Source organism: Lissotriton helveticus, chromosome 4_1 (assembly GCF_964261635.1).
Source record: "Lissotriton helveticus chromosome 4_1, aLisHel1.1, whole genome shotgun sequence".
Lineage (NCBI taxonomy): Eukaryota > Metazoa > Chordata > Amphibia > Caudata > Salamandridae > Lissotriton > Lissotriton helveticus.
Window position 1 is genome coordinate 925,870,129 of NC_136063.1, and position 22,991 is coordinate 925,893,119.

The 22,991-nt window shown below is 40.5% G+C and overlaps 1 protein-coding gene across 2 annotated transcripts in view; it reads left to right on the plus strand.

The window, feature by feature from the left end:
* LOC144828913 (Y+L amino acid transporter 2-like) overlaps positions 1–21,798 on the plus strand; it is a 505,595-nt gene extending 483,797 nt beyond the window's left edge. For both annotated transcript variants that reach the window (XM_078687526.1, XM_078687527.1), the window contains one exon: positions 20,582–21,798. In XM_078687526.1, coding sequence (XP_078543652.1) covers positions 20,582–20,670 — 89 coding nt within the window. In that variant the 3' untranslated portion in view covers positions 20,671–21,798. The remainder of the gene's footprint in view (positions 1–20,581) is intronic.
* Positions 21,799–22,991: the final 1,193 nt, after the last annotated feature.

Here is a 22,991-nt window from a genome sequence, read left to right on the forward strand (position 1 = left end):
CTGATCTGAAGGGGTGAAAAATTGCCCTCCATGCAATAAAGCCACCATCTCATTAATATTGGGCAGAGGAAAGTGGTCAATCACAACACACTTATTCAAGACCCTCAGATCCATGTACAATCTGGTCTCTCCTGATTGTTTGCCTGCTACTACAATCGGAGCCACCATTTAGAGCTTTCCACCAACTCTATGACCCTTTCATCACATAGACGCTCTCCAACTCCTTCTTTATGGTTTCCTCATGGAAATGGGTATAGATCTAACTTTACAAGTGGCGGTAATGGAGTCATCTTTCACCCTTATCTGATGGGCATACCCTTTTGAGAAACCCCAGTTTTTCTTCAAAAACTTATGGAAAATCATTCACAAACGTGTTCTTTTAAAATTCAAGCACTGGTCACAATCTCAAGACTCTGTACATGGGTCTTCTGTATATCTGGGATGTAATCTTCTCTCATTGTAATGGGAGATGAGGCATCCAAAGAATACCCAGATCCTTTTCGTGTGGCCTGCTCAACACACTGTCTCCTTGCCAGGCACATACACTTTTTCCTGGGTTTTAAAATGTTGATACCCTATTGTCAGCTTCGAATATCCACCTGTGACAACATCACGTTCTTTCAAACCTACTTTAGCGCTAAACTTCATGTCAAAAGCCTCATTGGACACCAGCGTGAGCCAAGCCCCCAAGTCAACCAGTGCTTCCATGCATAGCCCATCAATTGACATTATGTCTTTGGGATACTTTTTTTTCTAACTCAATGGGAACAGTCAAAATGAAATTTTCAACACTCAGAAACCGAATCTAAAGATGAAACCTCACCTTCCCTTTGTTTGAGCAAAAACACTTGGCAAAAAGCCCTTTCTTATTGCACAGTTTGCAAACAACATCATAGCTGTACATTTTTTAAAGGAGCAAAATGACCTATGTTTCCACACCTGTAACACACCCTTTTGACCCTAGTCTGAACGGGTTGAGGCATTTTATTTTTGTTCTCCTCAACTTTCAGATCTCCTTTGCTATCCAGAGGTTTGACATATTTCTCTAGTACTCCCACACATGCCAGTGAATGTACAATTATTTTTGCTATAGCAATCATTTGAGTTAGGGTGGGATCATCCTTCAACCAAAGTTCTTGCTTGACTTTATCAGAGCGGCATTGCAGCATGAAGTGACCTGATGCACTCCTCCACAGAAGCCCCAAATCTACAAGATGAAGCTAATTTTCGCAGACTAATAATGTATTTCTCTACACTCTCATCACACCTTTGCTCTCTCATTCCGAAGTGAACCTTTCCAGAACCATACTGACTTTTGGAAGAAAGTGTAGAACCAATATTTAATGCAAGTGTCAAAGTCATTTAAGTCTTCATCCTCCAATTCTGGAAAACCTTTAAAAAATGACCTGTCCCGCACATCCTAAACAGTGCATTAAAAGAGAAGTTTTCCTCTGAAGAGGGGAGATTCGAGCCACATACTTTGGCGTAATGCCCAAACGTTTTTTATCATTTAGACCACTTAATAGGTGGGTCTCCCAGTGAGGTGAGAAAAAACGGGTGAGCAACAACATTCTGAATTTTAGGGATATCCTCAAAGACAGAAAGGTTGGCGATCTAGATGTTAAGCACTGAGAATACTGGAGGAACTGAGGAGGTGAGATTTTGGAATCATGGTCAGCAGCCTAGCAGACACTCCCTGGTGGACGAAGTGGATGGTGATGAAGAGCCTGTCGAAAATCCTGTGAAGCAATTTTCCCTGCAGAGCTCCGCTATGTACTCCAACTGCGGCCAGTAGCAGTGTAAGTATCCCGCTAGCAAAATCTGCTGTGCTGGGATAAGGTCACTGCCAAAAATGTTGTCAGTGCTCTGCACTGGAGATCTCTTCTGTATCCTCAACTAGGCAGCAGCAGTGTAAGCGGGCCATTTTTGAGATTTGGTGCATGGTGAGCGAAGACATGCAGCTCTGATGAGGGATTGTAGCGAGTGCTGGAGCACTGAGACATCATAGTAGGGGTCGGAGAGTGTGGGAGCGCCCAAGCGCAGCTCGCGGCACCAACAACGTAATATGAAATTCAAACTTGGAAATGCACCTTAGTCATTGAAATTGGCCTGAAATACTCTAGAAAGTGCATAGAATACACTGAGAAAGTGGCTATATGCCGCAGTGTGCCTAAGACTGTGATTGATCTTCCAACAATAGGTCGAAGAGGGTGCGTGAAGCTGCTACAGTTGTAGCAAAAAACATGAATAAATGCATGTTTTAAATGAGCAGGTAGAACAATCCTCCATGCACTGAGTCTTTATGGCGCTGACAAAGGTGGTGCAGGCTTGCATAAAGGATAAGGACACAAAAGTCACTCACCCCTTTAAAGAGAAATGCCTGTAAGCTCTTGAATGTTGTTGAGGTGCTCTTGGCCACTCGTTGGCACTGTAAAGATCCAATCTTGAAGCTTTAATGTGGGTTTAAATCTTCTTTATTCAGGAGCACTTTATCCACCCAGCTCCACATTTTCAGGGTAGTCTCAACTGACACAGAGAGGAACTCCAGAGGCAGATAATCACCCACTAGGAATGCCCAGAGCAACATTCAAATGCTTTGCAGTCTCCATAAACATTAACAAGAGATAACCATAAGCTGTGCTGTTGGATGCCCAGAGTTGTCAGTATGGCATTTCCAGGTGTTTGTCAAGAAGCAGTGGAAAGGTTCTAGGCATTTAATGCATAGAAAATTGCTGGGGCATTAGACATTTTTTTCTTTCTTGTAACAGAAGCCTATCTCTACTTCACAGGAGGAGTGTCCTGCAGTAGAGATCAGACTGAAGTTTATTCGGACATTGATGTTGCCCTTGTGTGGTGATCTGGTTGTATTACATCACCACCTGTGGTCAGTTGAATCTAGAATGTGTAATGACTTGACTGTCTGAAGGATTCCATTAAACTCTGTTACTGGAGACTGCTACAGCTGTGCTCAATAAACCTACAACTTGGAGTAACTACTTTGGGTGACTAATTACTTCATTACAATTTGGCGACGAGGATGGGATAAAAATTTACACTAGCCATGGCTAACATGCAGAATGTTGGTGCTCCTCCCCCATTTTTACAAACTCCTGGTGATCCTCCAGTTCCCTGGCAAAATTGGTATAGGGCCTTCACTAAATATTTAGGGGCAATTGGCGGTAATAGATATCGGACTGAACGGAAAAGGTTTCTTTTAGAACACAATTTGTGGTTTGAAGGGCAATCTATTTACGAACATTTGCCACCTTATGTAGTTGAACAGGATCAGGAGGACTTAGATGAATTTGAATTAGCAGTAAAGAAGCTAGAGAAACAATTTGATGTACATCCTAGCTTAATTGTTAATAGACACAAGTTCTTTACTAGACACCAGTCTCAAGATGAATCCATTGTTACTTATGTTGCTGTTCTACGTAGGCTGGCAGCAGAGTGTGAGTTCGAAAATTTTACTGATCAGCTTATTCGCGATCAAATTGTTGTCCATTGCTTTGATGAAAAAGTCCAAGAAAAATTACTCACTTTGAGGAATCTAAATCTCGCTGAAACCATTGATATAGTAAAAGGGATTGAAGTTTCTCGCAAGGCACGTAAAGAACTCACTCGAAAAGAAAATAGTGGTGTGTCTGTAGTAAATGAGAATCCAGTTACGAGAGAAAAATATAATTTGAAGAAAAATGTTAGACAAAAAGACAACAAAAATAGTTCATATTTCAACAGAAATAATTGTTTCACGCAAAAGAACATTTGCTTTAGGTGTGGAAATTCTAAACATACCCCTAATGGTAGACCTTGCCCTGCGAGAAGTGTGAAGTGTAAATTGTGTAACAAAATTGGGCATTTTGCCAAGGTTTTTCCAGACTCCAAAGGATAAAATAAATTCTGTCATTGAAGGTGATCAAAGTGACCATTCAGAAGAAGACCAGTCATGTGCTAGATGCATTAAAGATATGATCTTTGTAGTTCAGGATGATGAATCTGATTGTATAGACCCCTATGAGTTCATTGAAACTGATGGAAATAAAATGAGGTTATTAATAGATTCTGGTGCCAGAATGACGATGATAACTGATGAACTGTTTGATGAGGTTTGGGGTAAGCGAAGTCTTGTTCCTCCAGATAGAAATCCTGTCACATATGATGGAAGAAAAATTGAGTTGTCTGGATATTTTGAATTTGAACTAAAATTTAAGGGACGGTCAATTTTTGGAAAGGTTTATGTTGCTAAAAAGTACTAAATATACTGGGGTGGTATCATCAGGGTTTCTTCGGCATGACACTCAGACCTGGGAGAAAAGTACAGGTGTCTTTGGTAACAGATGATAATGAATGTGGGGATATTGTTAAAAAAATGAGAACAGTGATAGTTTTGAGAAACATGACAACAACAGTAAATGGTTTCAAAAGTTCCCGAAGGTGTTTGAAGAGAAATTGGGAAAGATAAAAGGATTCAAACACAAAATTAAAGTGCAAGATAGTGCGACACCAGTTAAACACAAGTTGAGAAATGTACCTTTCAGTGTTCGTAAAGACCTAGGAGATATTCTTAAAAAATGTGTGAAGATGGAGTGATTGAACCAATAGAATCCTCGTTATGGTTAAGTCCACTTGTTATTGCAAGAAAAAAAAACGGAAAATTGAGAGTATGCATTGACTTAAGGAGCTTGAACAAAGTAATTTGGGTAGACTCACACCCGTTACCCAGGATTGATGACATCATCACTACATTTTCAGGTGCTAGTATTTTCTCAAAAATTGACCTAGCATCTGCATATCATCAAGTTGTACTTGAAGAAACTTCAAGACATCTTACTGCATTTGTATCACCTATGGGCTCATTCCAATTTAAACGGATGCCTTTTGGACTGTCATCAGCGGCATCTGTCTTCCAACGTGTTTTGGAGAAGGTTTTGGAAGGAGTCAATGGGGTGGTTACATACCAAGATGATATTTTAGTTGCAGGTGAAAGTCAATCTATTCATGACAAAGGAATGATTGATGTTTTAGAGAGATTGGAAAAATTTGGGGTTGTTGCAAACCGTGAAAAGTGTGAATTTACAAAGGATTCAATCGAATAACTAAGTCATGTGATCTCAAAACAAGGGGTTGAACCAAGACCAGGTTTAATTGATGCTATATCTAAGGCTCCCATCCCTAAAACTAAAGAGAATGTCACTTCGTTTTTAGGACTGTGCGAATTCTATTCAAAGTTTATTCATAATTTTTCTGCAAAGACAGTGACGTTAAGAGAGTTGATGAAGAAAGACAAAAAATTTGTTTGGGGAAAAAAAATTGTCAGGAGGAGTTTGATGAGCTAAAAAGAGAAATCATATCCGCCGGTGTTCTTGCACCATTTGATCCATCCAAGGAGTGCATTATTACCGTGGATGCGTGTAATGGGAGCCTTGGTGCTACAATTGCTCAAATGAAAGGAAAAAATGAAGCAACCATTGGGTTTGCTTCGAGAGCTTTAAGAGCAAATGAGAAAATCTTTTCAGTTATTGAAAAGGAACTGTTGAGTTGCTGCTGGGCCGTTGAAAGATTTAAGTGCTTCATTTGGGGGAAAAAGTTTGTGCTAAAGACTGACCACAAACCTCTAGTCAGCATTTTGAGTGGAACTAACATAAAAGATCATACCCCAAGAATTGCACGTTTGAGTTCTAAATTGTTATAGTGTAATTTCACCATTGAGTACATACCAGGTGGTAAGAATATAAGGGCTGACTATCTTTCTCGCTCACCCATCAGTTCCACAGATTATCAAGAAAATAGCGAAGAAAATGATGAGGAATGTTTGATTGCAAGTGTTGATATTTGGCATGATACAACCTTCAGTGAACAAGAGTGGTTTTCTGAATCTTCGAAAGATAGGGAGTTGGAGGATGTGAGAGAGTATTTTATGTCCGGTTGGCCTAAAGAGAAAACACTTCCTGAAAATCTTCAACCTTATTTCAAGATTGCTGATGAGTTGTCTATTGAAAGTAAAGGCATGTTAGTACGTGGAGACAAATTCATTCCTCCCGTTTCATTGAGAGAGAGAATTATCATGTACGGTCATGAGGGACATTTGGGTCAAACTATAACTAAGAGAAAATTTAGGGATAGTTATTGGTGGCCAGCAATTGATTCTGCTATTATTGCTAGTGTGCGTAATTGCGTTGTCTGTGCAACAAGTGACAAGGGGTTAAAAACTGAAGCAGTTCCTTTATGTTATATGGAAATTTGTAGCCCTTTTGGTACACTCCCAAGGAAACTAAGGTTTGCTATTCTAGTAGTTGATTATTACAGCAAATGGTGGGAGGTTAAGTTTGTAGAAGAGCCCAATACTTTCAGTGTCATCAAGTTTTTGAAGAATTTATTTATAAGAGAGGGAATTCCTAAAGAAATAGTTTTGGACAATGGTGTCCAGTTCATATCTAAAGAGATGAGGAGTTTTCTGGACAATAATGCAATTAAGCATAAATGTGTGGCTCTTTATCATCCTCAGGCCAATGGTGTGGTTGAGAAAATGAATCGCACTTTAGTTGAATGCATACAATGGGGAATACAAAACAAATTTGATATCTCTAAATCAGTTGAAGAGATGTTGTGGTCTCATAGATGCTGTCCAAATGTGGTTACAGGTATCTCACCATTTGAGGTATTACGAGGAAGGCCACCTGCCTCAAGATTATGTCCAGCTTGGTTGAGAGAATGTCAACATAAAAGTGATCTAATGTCAAACATGGACAGGGTTATAAGACCTAAGGTGGAAGAATTCCAAAATAAAATGAAAAACCACTATGACTCTATCCACAGAGTAAAACCTGTGGAGAATAAATTAAAAGTAGGTGACTGGGTCCGAATTAAGGATCCTAATCATGTTCCGAAAGGGTTGTCAAAATTCAAACCTCCGGTTAGGATTGAGGTGGTGACAAAAAATGCTGTCAAAACTAGTAGAAAGGAATGGTGGAATAAGGGAAGAGTGGTCAGGGTTCACGGTCATGATGTCTCTTTAACTGATCACGATACTCCTTCTCATGGTTCTAATGTTTCTTCAAAGACATTTTCATATACTGTTCCTCCTGCTGTTTCCTCTCCTGATATCCACGTTGCAGAATCAAAATGTAAATCATATCCTCTATCTGGACGTCGAACCGGTAGACGTAATATAGTCAGATCTTTAAGGTTTCTTGATTAATGTCGCAAATTGAATGTTAAATTGAATGTGTCCTTTCTTAAGGTATTGGATTTTTATGTTAGGTGAAATTTCATTGTTTATATGTATTCATATATATAATTATTTATCTTGTTTAAGTTACTTGTTCTTGTGTTAAGAAGAGAGATGTTGTGGTGATCTGGTTATATTACATCACCACCTGTGGTCACTTGAATCTAGAATGTGTAATGACTTGACTGTCTGAAGGATTCCATGAAACTCTGTTACTGGAGACTGCTACAGCTGTGATCAATAAACCTACAGCTTGGAGTAACTACTTTGGGTGCCTAATTACTTCATTACACCTTGGTTTAAGGCGAGTCCATTCAGATACATTTTCAACTAACCAACCTACAAAGCAGACCATCAATAGCATCCAAGTAGGCCACTCAAAGAGTTGAAGCTGCTTTGAAGGAAACACATGCAGAGTTTAATTGGTGGTTAGCAAGCTAAATAATAATATAATGTATCATGCTTAGTCCTTCTTGTCAGCTTTAAATGCCCTTTTTAGACCAACAGATGATAGAATGGAGTGTTTGGCCAGGCCAGAAAGCATAGGCAAAAAGAACAATTGATGGACAGAATGTTGAACAATGTCAAACATTCACCCCAGTACAATGATCTGTTCCCAAATCCATTCGTTTTTTGCCCCCATGCCATCTAGTTTAGACCCAGTGTAAGAATTGGCTTTTGTAGTCTGGTCTGCCCTGTTCCCATGATGCACTGGGCCAGGGACAGACTAATTTGCATACAGCCAGGTTCTGAAAACTGGGATGGTGCAATGAGCTAAAAAACGGTGTTGGATCTAGCCCTGATCTCTTGACTGGGTGAGAGTATTCTGCTTAATTCAGAGACTCTGTCCCTCACCACCCCTTGATGTAAATATCTAGTTTAGACCCAGCCATATGCAAATCAGTCTTGACCCTGTTTCCCATGGGAACAGTCCATCCCATACTTCCAGGCCAGGTCCTCCCTGAACCGGAAGCAAGCATCCTGGGACCGGTTTCGGGGTTTCACTCCTCATCAGCCTGACTGGCTTGAAGCATAGAAAGGCAAGATGTACTTCCAGACCTGACATTGATCGGTTTGTGATCAATGACCTTTACCATACAGAACCAACACATGTAAGGCTCCTTGGAGTCCTATTCCCTTCTTTCTGCCAAGTAGGTTCTGCAATCGAGTCTATGTTCAATGTGTATCACCTCCTTGCAGAACGTGGCAGCATAGCAGCTTGTCTCGCCAACTGGAATGGCAGTTCTTGCACATCCACCTATCTTCTATGTTGGTCGCTGCAGAGGAGATTCTTCCAGGAAACATGAATGGTTTGTGTAGTCAGCCTGCCAGCTCCATCAGAGTTCTCGAGAAACGATTGGAACAAATTCCCCTAAGCAGAATACCATTGAACTCTGAATGGAAAGCAAGAGTTCTGTTCCAGATCATTATATCTTTTGATAATACTTTCAGGTTTTACATTCGGATGGGATTTTTTTCTCCCTAATTGGAATTCATTTTTGCCAACCATATATGGCTAGAAAATACTACTTGCTTTCTCTGAATTCCTTTTCCAGGTTAAGCCTTTTGGATCCTGATAAGTAGATAAAGAAGAATAGTTGACATAGAACAACACTGGAGGCTGGTTGCTCGCTTACATAGCTTTCTTTTGGTACCCATTTCCTTTTTCATTCTCCACTTGTCATCTGCCAGTCCTCTTGCCTGTCTTTCTAAGTGTTTTTCTAATCTCTAGTTTTCTTCCTCTGAAGGGCTGGAGTTTTCTCCAGTATGCTTTTCCTGTCAGTCTTGTCCAGTATACATTCTGGATTCAGGTGTGATGAAATCTATCTTCAGACAAAGAAGACATACAATTTGTCACCAAGGAGGCACAGCTGTTACTCCAACTGATGATTAACACACAGAAATGAGCCCATGAGTGTGGCACTGGTAATCCCTTTCTATGGAAGTGCACTCATGGTCATCGAGTAGAAGAGCACACTGTGTTCTAGGATAACCACCACACAGGTCCTGAAATAGAAATACAACAAATTGAAAAGATCATGAGAAGCTTTAGGCATTCATTACTCCTCTTAAGCAGGCGCCCTGTGGCAGAATCCAGAGATAGTGTTTTGAAACAGGCCTCAATCTTCTCGGGCTATCCTCAAGGCTCATTCTTCCCAATAAAGACATTTCAGTGCTCTTGAGAATGCCAGGTTATCAGGAAGTTGGTCACTTGGCCGGTATTCATATAATTTAACTCCGAAGAATAATACTGAGGTGAGAGGCGTTTCTAGCTGTGCACAGTGGCGTAGAAAGGGTGGGGGGGCGCGGCCTGAATTTTGCAGGCAGCGGCTTATCCCCACCCTCGCTCTAACATGAGTTTGCCAAAAACCCTGAAAATCTCGCAAGCACCCTCCCATTACAACACAGGAGTCAGCAGTGTACACATCTGTGTTCATCCTTTATGCTTTCTTCTAATATGTTGTAGGTAAAGTGCTTTTAGGGCCACATGTATCAACATTAGGAATAGCAATTACCTAATTGCGATTTTCAGAGAATCACAATTAGGTAATAGCTGCTCCTAATGTATGAAACTCCAAGAGTTTCATTTAGCGATTCCTAGGCGGTTGCAAATTGACCTACCGCATTAATATTAATAAACTAGGTCGCAATTTGCGACCCCCTAGGAATCGCTAAAATCACAGGGATGGTGGCCTGCTAGGGTGAGCAAACTACCATGTCCATGATTGCATGTCAATTAAGCAATCATTTTTTCTAAATGCAGCCAGTTTTCTTTAAAGGAAAACAGGTTGCGTTTAAAAGAAAAAAAAGATAAAAAAGAAAAAGTTTCCTTATCATTTTTTAAGAGCAGGCCGTGGTCCTTGCGACCACGGCCTGCACTTAACAACGGTTTTCACCACCATTCCCCAGGGGGAAAGGGTCCCTTGGGGTACCCCTTCCCATTTGCAAATGGGTTATCAACTTGTAGTTGGTGGTAAAATGCAAATGTTTGCGATCGCATTCACAGTCACAAAACCTTCATTCATAGCGCTGCAATTCAGTATTTTGAATCCACGCCCTAAACATGCCTCTTCCAGATACCGAATCGCAAACTCATTTTGCGAATTGTAAAATAGTGTTTGACACATAAGAAAAGCTTTTTTTACATTCACAAATGGGGCGATTCTGCTAATCGGCCAGGTTTCGAACGCAAAAGATGTTTATACACGTGGCTCTTTGTTCTTAATTAGCCTCCGATTATATGTTAGTGCTTCACTGCACTAGGGCCATTAAACTATACAAATACCACAAAAAATAAAGAAAATGATCACAGACAACAGGTACAGCATGTGCATTGGAATTGCAAGCTTCACTAAGTGTGTGTGTGAGTATGCGTGTGCGTGAGCATTTTTGGACTTGTCTAAGGGTCATGCTGTTTGACTAGGTGTATGGGGACTCAACATGTGATGTGGGTATTTACTGGTAGGGATGCTTTCTGCTGACGTGGGTTCAGAGAGGGGCCAAGAGAGGGGGTGAGGTGGGAGAAGAGCATTATGGGAATTAGTGGAATGAGGTTTAGATAGAAAGGTGAGGTGAAACAATAAGGGTTTGGCAAAGAGAAGGGTGTGTTAGAAAGGAGAGTGAGGTGCAGAGAAGATGCTGAGTAGTCTGCTGGTCACAGGTGTGAATAATCATACAATAGGTTAGAGGGTTACCGAGCCTGCTACCGAGCACTGCCTCCAATCCCGAGGTCACAATTTTTTGTCTCAGCATATAACACAGCAGGCTCATGTGCTTGTTGCATAAATCCTTGAAGGTTTTCACTCAAACTTGCGTGCTTATAAGGATTATAAAGAGGTGTATCATTGAGTTGGAGAGTAACTGAAATCACCCTACGTACAAAGAAGGCAAACATAGACTTGCCTACATTGGATACTCAAAGAGCTTGAAAAAAGAAACACTTTCATGTCTCTGTCTCATGGCAGATGGTGAAGTGATGAGTACTGTGCATCTTTGTTTCCTGAAAGGCTTTTGAGTCCAAATGCGGTGCCAAAGCTACGCTATATTAAAGTGAGGCGTTTGGAGCTAAACGTTATCACTCAGTGACATAGCAGCTTCTCCTACTCAAACCACTTCTCCCTTCAGGGCATTACCTTTGTGTCCAAATGCCCAGACTGACGTTCTATCGTGGTGAATCCTCAGTCAAATAAATAGAATGAATGTGGCTCCATACACCAAATGGACGTTCGCCCGTCCATGCACTGCAACGGCGGAACATTGCATTACCTCCACTAACATTGTCATTTAATCCTATGCCTGTGTTAGTGTAGGTGAGGAAACTTGCACACACCTGTGAGAGCAGCGAGCAGCAGTGAGCGGAGGAGCAGAGCAGAGGCGAGGGTGAGACGCGGTGTTGCCGGAGCTGCCGGGGGTGGGGGTCCGCGAGAATCAGAAAGTCGCGGCCGAGGTGAAGGCACCCGCGGCAGGTAACAGTAAGCGGCAGCAAGTGGCCAGCAAACGTGCCCCCCCCCCCCCCGAGCAAACAATTGTGCATTTCGGGAGCCAGCAAAGGAGCCGCCGGGGTGCCGCAAGAGAGCGGTGAGAGCTGCGAGAGCTGGGCGGAGCCGCTGCAAGGAGATTGTTGGCTGGTGCACACCCCACCGCCCACTCGCGTTGCAGCTGTACCCACACCCATATCCTGCACCCTGCACCTAAAACCCACACCCACACCTGCATTTGCACTCGCACACGAGTGGAGAGCGGAGGATGCGGAGGTCCCAAGGAGTAGAGTAGAGGAGCGAGGGGCCAGGAGCCCAGATTTCCATCAAAACCTCGAAGACTGAAGTCCACCCTACCCCCATGGTGTCAGCGGCACTGGAAGTGGCAAGGCTTTCGGAGAGACTTCGGAGAGACTTGGAGAGACAGCAGTTGGGGACAGACAGCCGGATTACAGTGTCAGCAGCGGAAATCATCTGAGCAGGGGCAAAGACGGCAAAAGACGCGAGTAATCTTAGCTGCAGGCAGCAAAGAGACTATAAATAATCTACAAACACGCATAGCATTTAAGAAAAGCTTGTCATAGAGCAAAACAGGGGGGTAGGGTAGCTAGAGGCGGTGAGAAGCCACAGGAATCCCCCTGCCTTCACCATCCAGGCGTTATATTGGAGTAAGGGAGCAAAAGAGAGGCGCCGTCGAGCTTGTGCCCCGGTAGCATTATAGGTTTGAACTATAACCCCCCCCCAAATGAGGAATATCTACTCCAGGCGCTAGGACTCATCGAACTATCAGAAACATTTCAGAAATTAACAGCACAGAAATTGGCAGCACAGGTCAGCCAACCAGAAGGAACCAGATTGACAACACGAACCAGGACTATGCGGTCAGGCAAAATTCGACAAGCACCAATATATAAAAACAAGAAAAGAGCGGTCAAAAAAGAACAAATCAAGGGTCCAAATAAGAAAACAAAGGAGTCTTTAAGCACGGCGGAAAAGAACTTGATCCCAATCCCCACGCCAGAACCATTCAAGTTTGGGGAGAGCACTTCAAGGCATAAATTTCAGTTTCTAAAAAAACCCGTGGAGGTAACTTATTCGACAACGGAGGAAGAAAAAAGTTTACAAAGCCCAATAAAACCAATTAACTTAATTACACCGAACAAAATGGAAGGAAAAACCCAGGCACAATGGGATTCGCTGAAAGAAAAATCACACCACTCACAACTACCACAATTGCAAAATAAAAATAGAAAAGAACAGGAGGGCAACACTGGATCATTGTCACAAGAAAAATTAGCAATTAAGAATTGGTTGTTAAAAACTACAGCACAGATTCATGCACCTATGGGCCAACTTATGTCCACACCAGATAAGGCGAATAAAGAAGTAAATGGGAAAAGTCTGTCTTTAAAAAACGATCAAAGTCAAATCGGATGTCAAGTGAAATGTCAGGGAAGCGTACAAAAGTCAGTCTGGTCAAGATCCTTCTCAATTTCTGAGGAAGAGGAGCTCATGAAGGTGTTAGAAATAAACACACAAAGTGATGAGGAGAAATTGGGGGTAAATAGAAAATTGGAAAACATAGATATAGACTCACCGGAAAAAAGGAATGAGGGTGAAAAACGGGAAGTTATTTTAACCCCCATAAAATTTACTCCGAGCCCAACCCGATGGAATGGACACAAAAATGAAAAAAATGGCCACCCCCAAGGAAACTTAAAAAAAACAATCACCAATCACAATTTCCTCCGCCAGTGGTTTTGATTCTATGACAGGGGCGCCGATGGAACCAAATTCCACACTGTCAGTTCTCTGGAGTGAATCGTTATTAAAAAGTTTACAGCATGCAATCGATGTTTTGAACTTTCAATCGAATAAACTAGATGTCCAGGTGGATTTAATGAACACATATAATGGGAATAAACACCAAACTGGATACAATCTCAGCCCACATTTTAAAAGGAATAAACAATGAAAACGAATCAAATAAGAAACTAATTGATCAACACTGCGTTTGCGGAAAGATAATAGACAAACTGGCTTCACTACCAGAAATACTGTCAGAAATCCTATGCGTTACTCGCACAATAAGGTCACCTGGTGGAATACTCACCAAAGAAAACAAGGGTGAAGTCTCAAAGATTGAATAGCATAATAAAACGAGTTCAACTATCGATTTGGAAACTGGTACAAACTTGGCGGAACAAAGTGAAATAAAAGAAAACGGACAAGGCGAAGGAAATACATTCAGGTTAACAGATAAAATAGAAATGCAAACAAAAAGACAGCGGAAACGAGCGCGGAAAGCCAGAAAGAACATTATTAGAACTAAACATGAAAGTCAAACATATGCCATATTTTCTCAAAAGAGGACAAAAAGTACAATTGACCAGACAGAAGAAATAATTAAGAGGCATTCACATCAGAACATAAGGGACCGCTGAGAAATTCTAGCCACAAAACGACACAGTTAAACGTCAAATGCAAATCAAAATATGAAGACAACGCAGGAATAAAAGAAACAAATAAAATAAAAAGGAATTGGAGGAACCAGTAAACAATCAGAAGGTTTTAGACCACAAGCAGCAAAAATCATCTGATAATGATCAAACACAAAACATTCAAGATGTTTTAAAAACGCCAGATCATGCAAAACCAATTGCAGGTGGAAATGAAGAAATACAACGTAACCTACCTAAAAAAGAAACCAGCTTCAAGACTGAAGCAGAACAACGCATAAATATGAACGCCAATTTAAAAATTAAAGTAGGAAAAAATGGAAGGACATGTAATGCACCGTCAGGAAATACACAAACGGACAAGGGGAGACCCATTACGAGTCTCAGAACAGTTGACCCAGAAACATGGCACCATAAGGAAGAGGGGATCTCACCAGGGTCTAGCCCATTAGAAGCACCCTTTGTTGAATGCTTAAGACAAAACAACCCTTGGAATAAACTAGAGGAAAATAGTGAACCTAGGCAGAACCAGGAAAATCAAATGACTCCAATAGAGTCGGGTTGTAAATTATTATTCAAACCAGAATATCAGACAAAAGGGAAGATGGACACGCTGAACCGGGGTAACATATTGCGGCCATTCAGAGAGATTCTAGAATTAAGGGAAATAACAACGTATGATCTCAAAGCAGTAGAATTTGTTCAAATGAATAAAGATACAGACTGGGAAATAAGTAGTACAACTTGGGCATCAAAAGAGATAACCAACCTCATCTTCTCAACAAGATCAGTCTTTGCAACATGGGGAATAATATTGGCATACCCAATGCCTACAAAGTACCCATATCCACTGTTGAACAATGTGGCATCCAAAGTCCCAAATGTAAAAGGAAAAACATCCTCTATTTTAATAGGAGCAAGAAGCAGGTCAATAAATCGACAAATTAGCAGGGAATCCAGGCTCAACAGTTTAAAAGGACACCTAAACTTTCAGTCTGAGGAAGATCAGGATTGGTCTTGGATTCCCCACGCACTGAACCCATACCGATCCTGATGGAAAAATCGGGACCGAAAAGAGTAAAGTGAGAAACATCCAGGTACAATTGAAATGTGAAAGAAAAAAAAAATTTGCTCCTGGAATGTTCATGGTTTCAAAGAAATGGAACAAGACCAAGAAACCATTACCTTTCTGTGTAATTATGATATAATCCTTCTGCAGGAAACATGGAATATCACCCCAAGATATATTGTTGGATATGAGGAACATCATGAAATGGCGGAAAAGATCTCTACGTAGGGGGGGTTTATCTACATATATAACAAATAAATTCAACTGGAAGACAGAGACAATGGACGCTGGAGTAAACTGGATACAAGTTATAAAATTAGAAAATAATTGGCCTATAAATGGAGTTGAGTGGAATTTGTTGGTTGTAAACGTATACATACACCCCGAGAAGCATACAAAAGTCAAAAAATGGTCTGAACTAGTCAACATAATAAAAACACTACAAATAACACATCAATATCACGAGATGCTCATCACAGGTGACTTCAATTGCAATCTGACAAGTATCAAGGAAAAGAAAAGCAATATCAAAATATCATGGAATGATTTAGAAGCACTGGGATTAGTGACACTAAATGGAAACATGAGGGGAGATCAACCTGCAAGTACCACCTTTTTGCGTGGAAATAAATCCTCCACAATAGATTATACATTAATCAGCAAAGAGCTCATAAAGCAAACTGATCAGTTCAGCATTGTATTACGACCGGAGAGCGACCATTTTCCTCAAGAAACCATACTAAACTTAAACATCCATCAAAAAATTACCACAGCATCACTGGTTACAATTCCGGAAGTATTCAACCAAAGGAAACTAAAATGGAAAGGAACCATAATTAATGAGATAATGCGAACAGTGTATATGTACGTAGTGAATACAGCTTTCCTGGAACCCTATTCACTGGTGAAAGACTGGGAGAATTTACACACATTGGTGCTAGACAAATTCCCTGCAAAGTCAGTAGAGACCCGTGCACCCGACTCCAACAAAGAGGCATGGTATACCTACAAGCTAAGAGATAAAAAAAGGAATATCGCTAAAGCTTTGAGACAAAAGGCCGCATTAAACAGAATGGGAAAAGAATTTGACAATAGTGAGATACAAAAAATGAGAAAAGAATATAAAGATGAATGCCGAAAAGCAAAAAGGGCACACACAGAAAAACTATGGGAAGACCTGCCATGGACAAGTAAATTACCAAATAGCAGTGAATTTTGGGGCATAATCAATAAATTATCAAAAGGAACAGGAGCGCGGCAGAATATAGGAATCAGTGAAACAACATGGCTACAATACATCGATAGCCTGTATAATATTCACATGGACCAATTCCCAAGCAAAGATGCAAGAAAAGACACTCTATTGGGAAAAGAATTAAGAAGCGCAGTCACCTTCAACAAAAAAACAAACGAACAGGAAGAAGAAACAACGAGCTGGGACCTGGAAGACCAATTTCCATTAACAACAGTGAAACAAACACTCTCTTTGATAAAAAAATTGAAAGCCGGGGGCGCCGCTGGCCCCAATGGACTACCAAATGCCCTATTTAAACAAGATCCTGAATTCTGGGCAAGTTATCTCACACCACTCTTTAACCAACTGTTTCGGGACAGTAAGATGCCACGGTCCTGGAGCGGAAATCTTTTTCACCCAATTTACAAAAATGGGTGTAGAATGGAACCAGGGAAGTATAGGCTTATAGCCCTTATTGATGTAGAGGCAAAACTTTTTGCATCCTACATATTACGTCACCTACAGGAATGGACAAACATCAATAAAATAATCCCTAAGTTCCAAACCGGCTTCAGGGAAGGCATGGGCTCAATCACAAACCTTTCAGTATTGGCAATGTTAATAGAAACCGCAGAAAAAAAGAGGGTAGGATTACTGGCATGCTACATCGATATAAAATCAGCTTTTGATAGAGTACCACGAGACCGCCTGTGAAAAAAGTTGGAATCATGGGGACTCCCGCAGAAACTAATAGAAACCATTGTAGCCTTATATACGGAAACATGGGCCAAAGTAAAGTTGGGGGAAGGGAAAAGAATATCATCACAAATAAAAATAAGAAACGGCCTAAAACAGGTCTGTGTGCTATCCCCAAGCTTATTTAATCTGTATCTAGCGGATTTAAACACCTACCTGCAACACGTAAATGGTCATCCGCCAAAATTGGCAAATGAGCCAATACAATTTCTGCAATACGCGGACGATATCGTTGTAGTAAGTCAAACTCCGATTGGCCTGCAAAGAGTCATAAATAAATTAATCGATTATTTTGACACATTAGGTCTGGAACTCAATAAAACAAAAACCAAGGTAGTGAGATTAGCGGGCCCAAGACGAGGACAATTTAAATGGTACGCAAAGGACATACAAATTGAGGAGACAACTACATATAAATATCTGGGTGTTAAATTGAGCAGAAGCATGTCTCTGGTGCACCAAAAAAGGGACATCACAGCCAAAGCCCAATCGCTTACCTTTGCCTACAAACAGCTGCAAAAGAAATTACATTGCCCCTCATATGGACATCTCTTAAAAATAATGGCAGCTCAACTGCTCCCAACCCTGTCATATGGGTTGGAAATCTGGCACGGGAAAGAAATTGATATTTTAAACAAACTACAGATAAAAGTTTACAAATCAGTTTTTAATATTTTTAAAGGATCATCCCCAGCACAAATACGTTTAGAATTCGGTCTACAAAACCAAGATTACCAAAGGAAAGCAACTTTTACAAAATGGTGCTGGAAACTCAGAGCATCAGAAAAAGGATCATTAAATAACTTATGTTGGTTAGAAATCAAGATACAATATGAGCAAAAAGAACCAAACACTTGGGGCGATTACTTGCGACTTGCACTGGAAACACTAAACATCGAGGAAGTTTGGAATAGCCAATTGGAACGAACATCATTTAATAAAATTTGTAATTTAAATGCAAAATTGCTATCCCTGGCAGAGGATAAAAGGAGATCAGCCAAACGCCGCCATGCATGGATTGTAATTAATTCGTATAAAAGACTAAAACCCCAATTTTATCTAGAAGCTCACTTTCGGTTATCGTTAAAAGCGAAATTCATGGCATACAGATTGGGCGACCACTGCTCAAAAGACCTGATTCCTTCCTGGAAAATCAAACAGCAAGCCAAGACATGCAGCCTATGCGGGTACCACACGGAAAGCTTGCTCCATCTAATGTGCACGTGTGAGGCAGTAAAAGAGGAAAGAAGAAAACTGCTGAAACAAGTTCTAAATAACCCAAAAATTTGCACCTGCAGACAGGCGGTAACAACTTGGATGGGTGCCACTTCGAAGATTCTAATATGCCGTGGTGTAATATTCATGACATTAGTAGAGACTTTACTCTTAAAAAATGAATAGTCAAAGCTGGGACTGGAAAGATGATTTTTAAAACTGCAAAATTTTAAGAAAATGTATTTTTAACTTTTTAATCTAGATTGCCATTCTCTTTCTTATTGTGTACACTTTAGGGTTGTGATAAACCAAATAAAGTTAATCTTTGAATTGAATTGTGTGAGGAAACCACCAGCTGTTTCCAGTTGAGTAGTCGCTTTCTTAAGGGATACAGACCAAACTTTTTTTGGAAAGCCATGGAATTTTGACTATTTCGCAATGCAAAAAAGCATTGGCAAAGCCAGCAGTCTAGTGTTGGCTGACAGCCTTTTGGCCTTTTCAATGCTTGTTTTACTTTGTGAGGGTTTATACAGAACGTTAATGGTGAGAAAGCTGCTTAAACCACGTCAATCTAAAATAAAATTGCTAAATAAAAAAATAATTCTCAAAAATCACACATTGTAATATTAGTCACTGCCCTTAAGGGAACTTTATGTGTCGCTGTCCTCCTTGAAAAAGTCCAGAATGTTGTCACTCAGTAAAAACAGCCAATGTCTGAAGTAGGCTGACCCATTGCCCATGGTGTATCCTATAGTGGGCGGACGAAAAATGTGAAAATGTGAATGCAACAATAACATACCAAAGAATGAAAATAGCTGGCTGAAAGCACATCCCCCTCCCAGGAAAATATATGATATGTATGATTTTAGTGAAATCAAAAGACCTTGGCTAATGCCAGACCTAACAAGCATTTGCAATGCAATAGGTCTTGCATTACTGAAAGTGTAAGCTATTGGCGTTGCTAATAAATATGCAACGCCAATCGCTCAAACTGTCAGTAATGCAAGCGCTATTGAATTGCAAATCAATCACGGCACTCGTGCTTTAGCTTTAAACATCTTAAACCGAAGTGCGGGTTCCGCAATTGCTTCAAAAGTGAAAAAATAGACAAAAAATATTTTTTTCTATTTCTTTACTTTTGAAGCAATTGCGGCACCTGCTCTTTAGGTTAAGATGTTTAAAGGTAAAGCGCGGATGCAGCGATTGTAATGAAAGTAAACAAATAGAAAAAATGACAGCCACACACTTTTTTTTATTTATTTACTTTTGTTACAATGGCAGCACTCGTGCTTTCGCTTTAAACATCTTAAGCTAAATAGCGGGTGCCGCAATTGCTTCAAAAGTAAAGAAATGGAAAAAAAGGCATGGGGATTCATTTTTTTCTATTTCTTTACTTTTGAAGCAATTGTGGCACCTACTCTTTAGCTTAAGATGTTTAAAGCTAAAGAACGAGTATTGTCATTGTAACAAAAGTAAAGAAACAGAAAAAAAGCATGCAGCCAAGTTTGGCAACTAACAAAAGAAAGGTGCTCCCACCTTTATTCAAGCGGAAGTGTGCTGCGGTGGTTAAATTGAAAAGAAAACATTCCAGGAGAGCGTCTCTTACATGCAGCAGCAGGCAAGAGAAAATGATTTAAGAAAATAGTACTCGAAGGCTATAATTAAAACATGCCGAGTAACAACACATGTAACAGGGGCAGTCCTCATAGGAGGTTACAAGAAGAGAAAAGGCTGTACTTAGGAGTGACTACTAAGCCTAATGGTAAATGAAAAGTCACCATTTACAAAGGACAGTGACAGAAGCCAATTAAAAAGATGGGTGGAAAGTGGGCAGAGCTTCCTGCCGCTGTCTTGAATACAGCATGTCTCAAAGAGACAGCACAAGTGCTGCCTAGGCAAGACCTAAAAAGGACCAAGAAAGCAAAACTGAGTGAGATCTGAAGAGGCAGACTACATTCATATAATTCTTATTTGTTATGTCTCATAACACTTAAATATTCAATGGAAAAGCAATGCCAAAGCAAGAGAACTCTCCTTGATCACTAATAGATCTTGTGAGATTTTGTTGAAGAAAATACACTGCATCATTGTCTGTTTGTGCCTGTCTAGAAAAGTGATGCTAACCTATTTTTGTTTTTTCAGGTTTTATTTTCATATATACACAGAAGGTGTGTTTATGCTGTCCTGCAGAGTCACCCCCAGGAAAACAAATCCAATCAAAATCAAAATAAGAGGACTAAAAATGTGTATCCAGTCTTTCTGAAAAACGCCAACGAAATGCGTGCTACAGGCTCAACTCATCTCTTTTCAGTCTCATGTTCCATCAACTGAATTTTGGCAAACAATATGAATGTTGTTTCTTCCTGGGATTTAAGATGGTTAGGGTTAGTTTAACCATGTTGATGTGTGCTTCTTGCATTCCCACATTGGCCAGAATGCATCTAACTAATGATTCTGAAATTTTGGATTTAACTTATGCACTACAAGCAACATATCTCCATTTGCACATAACTTTCACTCCTCCTCTTCACATGTTTACTGTGACTTTATGGACTACTTTTGATTGTGTTTTGTTCAGAGTTCAAAAATGATGCAGAGCAAGGTTCTCCAAAGTCGGTCCTGGATGCCTGATTTTAAAGTTAGCTACATTTATCTAAATAGGGAAATGCTAAGAATCTGGCATGGATCCGTCCCTCAAGGAGTGACCTTGGAGAACCCTGCTGTAGAGCATGTCTTCAAACTTGGGGGCCTTAATTGATCCTGGGGCGGGGTGCCAGGTTCTAACCAAAAGATATACTATGGTTGATAAAAGTGTTTTAAGTGGTAAAATATAAGAGTCTGTAAGCCACTATGTAATGGGCCATCACTAACACCTTTTGTCATTAATATAGATTGAACTGCTGTAGAGAAACCTGTCTAAAAGAATGGATGCCAGGTATTTAGTCGTATGCAAATTCTCAATTAGAGATGTACACAATTATAATCTTGCTTACGAAGATTTGAGAATTCCACATCTTCAAGAGGCAATAAACCCTGTCTTCTTCAAAAGATTTTCCCCCAAAATTGAAACTAAAAGATTTTTGCAGGAGAATTGTGTTGAGAAAACCTTCCACTAAACATGGATAAACATGGACTATATCAGTCATTGTTGCTCACAAAAACTACGGTAGCTGGATTTCTTTCCTGAAACTTTTTTAACCTTCATTATCTTCACGAAGCTGTCCAGTTTTAAACATAAACCTCACAAAGTTTGCAAAGGAAATACATTGCAACTTTGCACGTGCCCACATGCAAGACGAAGGAGACTGGCGAGTGAGAGGTATACATTTTCTATACCAATAAACTGTTTCTGGTAGTCACATTATTTTACTATATCATTTTCTGATAATTTGTCTCTTATACTTTGATTACATTGATGCAACTTTATGAAAAGTCCAGGGCTGAGTGTTGCCTCTCAACAACTCGCTGATAAGCGCGGTTTAACAATCAATAAATGCACTGAGATTGGTGAGTTTTAGTTAAGATTTAAACATTTTAAATGAACCAATAATGTTTGCCTGTGCAACACAGCACTAATATAGGTGCACATGTTTTTAAGCTTGGAAAAACTCAAGCTGTATGTATATATGTACTTTATGCCGGATATACAAGCTTTAGTGTCCCGGAGCACATGTGACATAACTGAGCAAACGTTGCATAATAAGTCCAAAAAGTATCAACAATCACGTTGGGTTTTTAAGAGTGGACCAATCTACAGGAGTGATCTAGGAAATGCACTGCGTTTATTGCACAACCTACAGTGTACACATTGTTATGGGTATACTCAAGCAACTGGTCATGCACTTCATAAACTATTCTGATGGATACTTCTAACCACAGATTCCACGCCTGTAGACTACCCCACTGTACTGGATTCATAGAGTTCTCACAGCAATGACTCCAGTGTGCCACTAGGTGGCGCCATGAGGACCTCACACTACGAGCACCAACCCTGCACGCTGACCTCAGTTACTATCTTTCTGCAACTTTGGCGCGTATCCAGAGCCCTTTTCCCATTTCCCAACTTTATAGGCCTTATAATGACTACCAAGAAAAATGTCAGACAGTGTGCTAGGTAAGATGTCTCCCATCATTAAAATAACAGGGATCAGGCCACGACATGACTGCAGGAAGCAGATTTTGGTCACAGATTCTCTGGTGCCTATGCTTAGGTCACAAGTCTCATGACTGCAAGTCATGTGAAAAAGGTTTCCCTTATGCACCCTAAAGAAATCAGGGAGTGGTAAGCATATCTCTATATCACTGAATATAGGAAGAGGCCGTACTTGAAGCAGCAGTCTGGTTTCTGTTCCAAGCCAATGAGCCGCTCCCACTCTCAGTCACTGCATCAGTCCAACTCTCACTTAAAGCCTTCCAGCAAGACAAAGTCAAGAACGTGTCATAAGCTCAAGAAAACTAAACTGGATTCCACCACTTTTTTCCACTTGAAATCAAGCAAGAAGTCACTAGGATGGCACTTCAACGGCCCCTTCACTTCAAGCATCTTCTGACT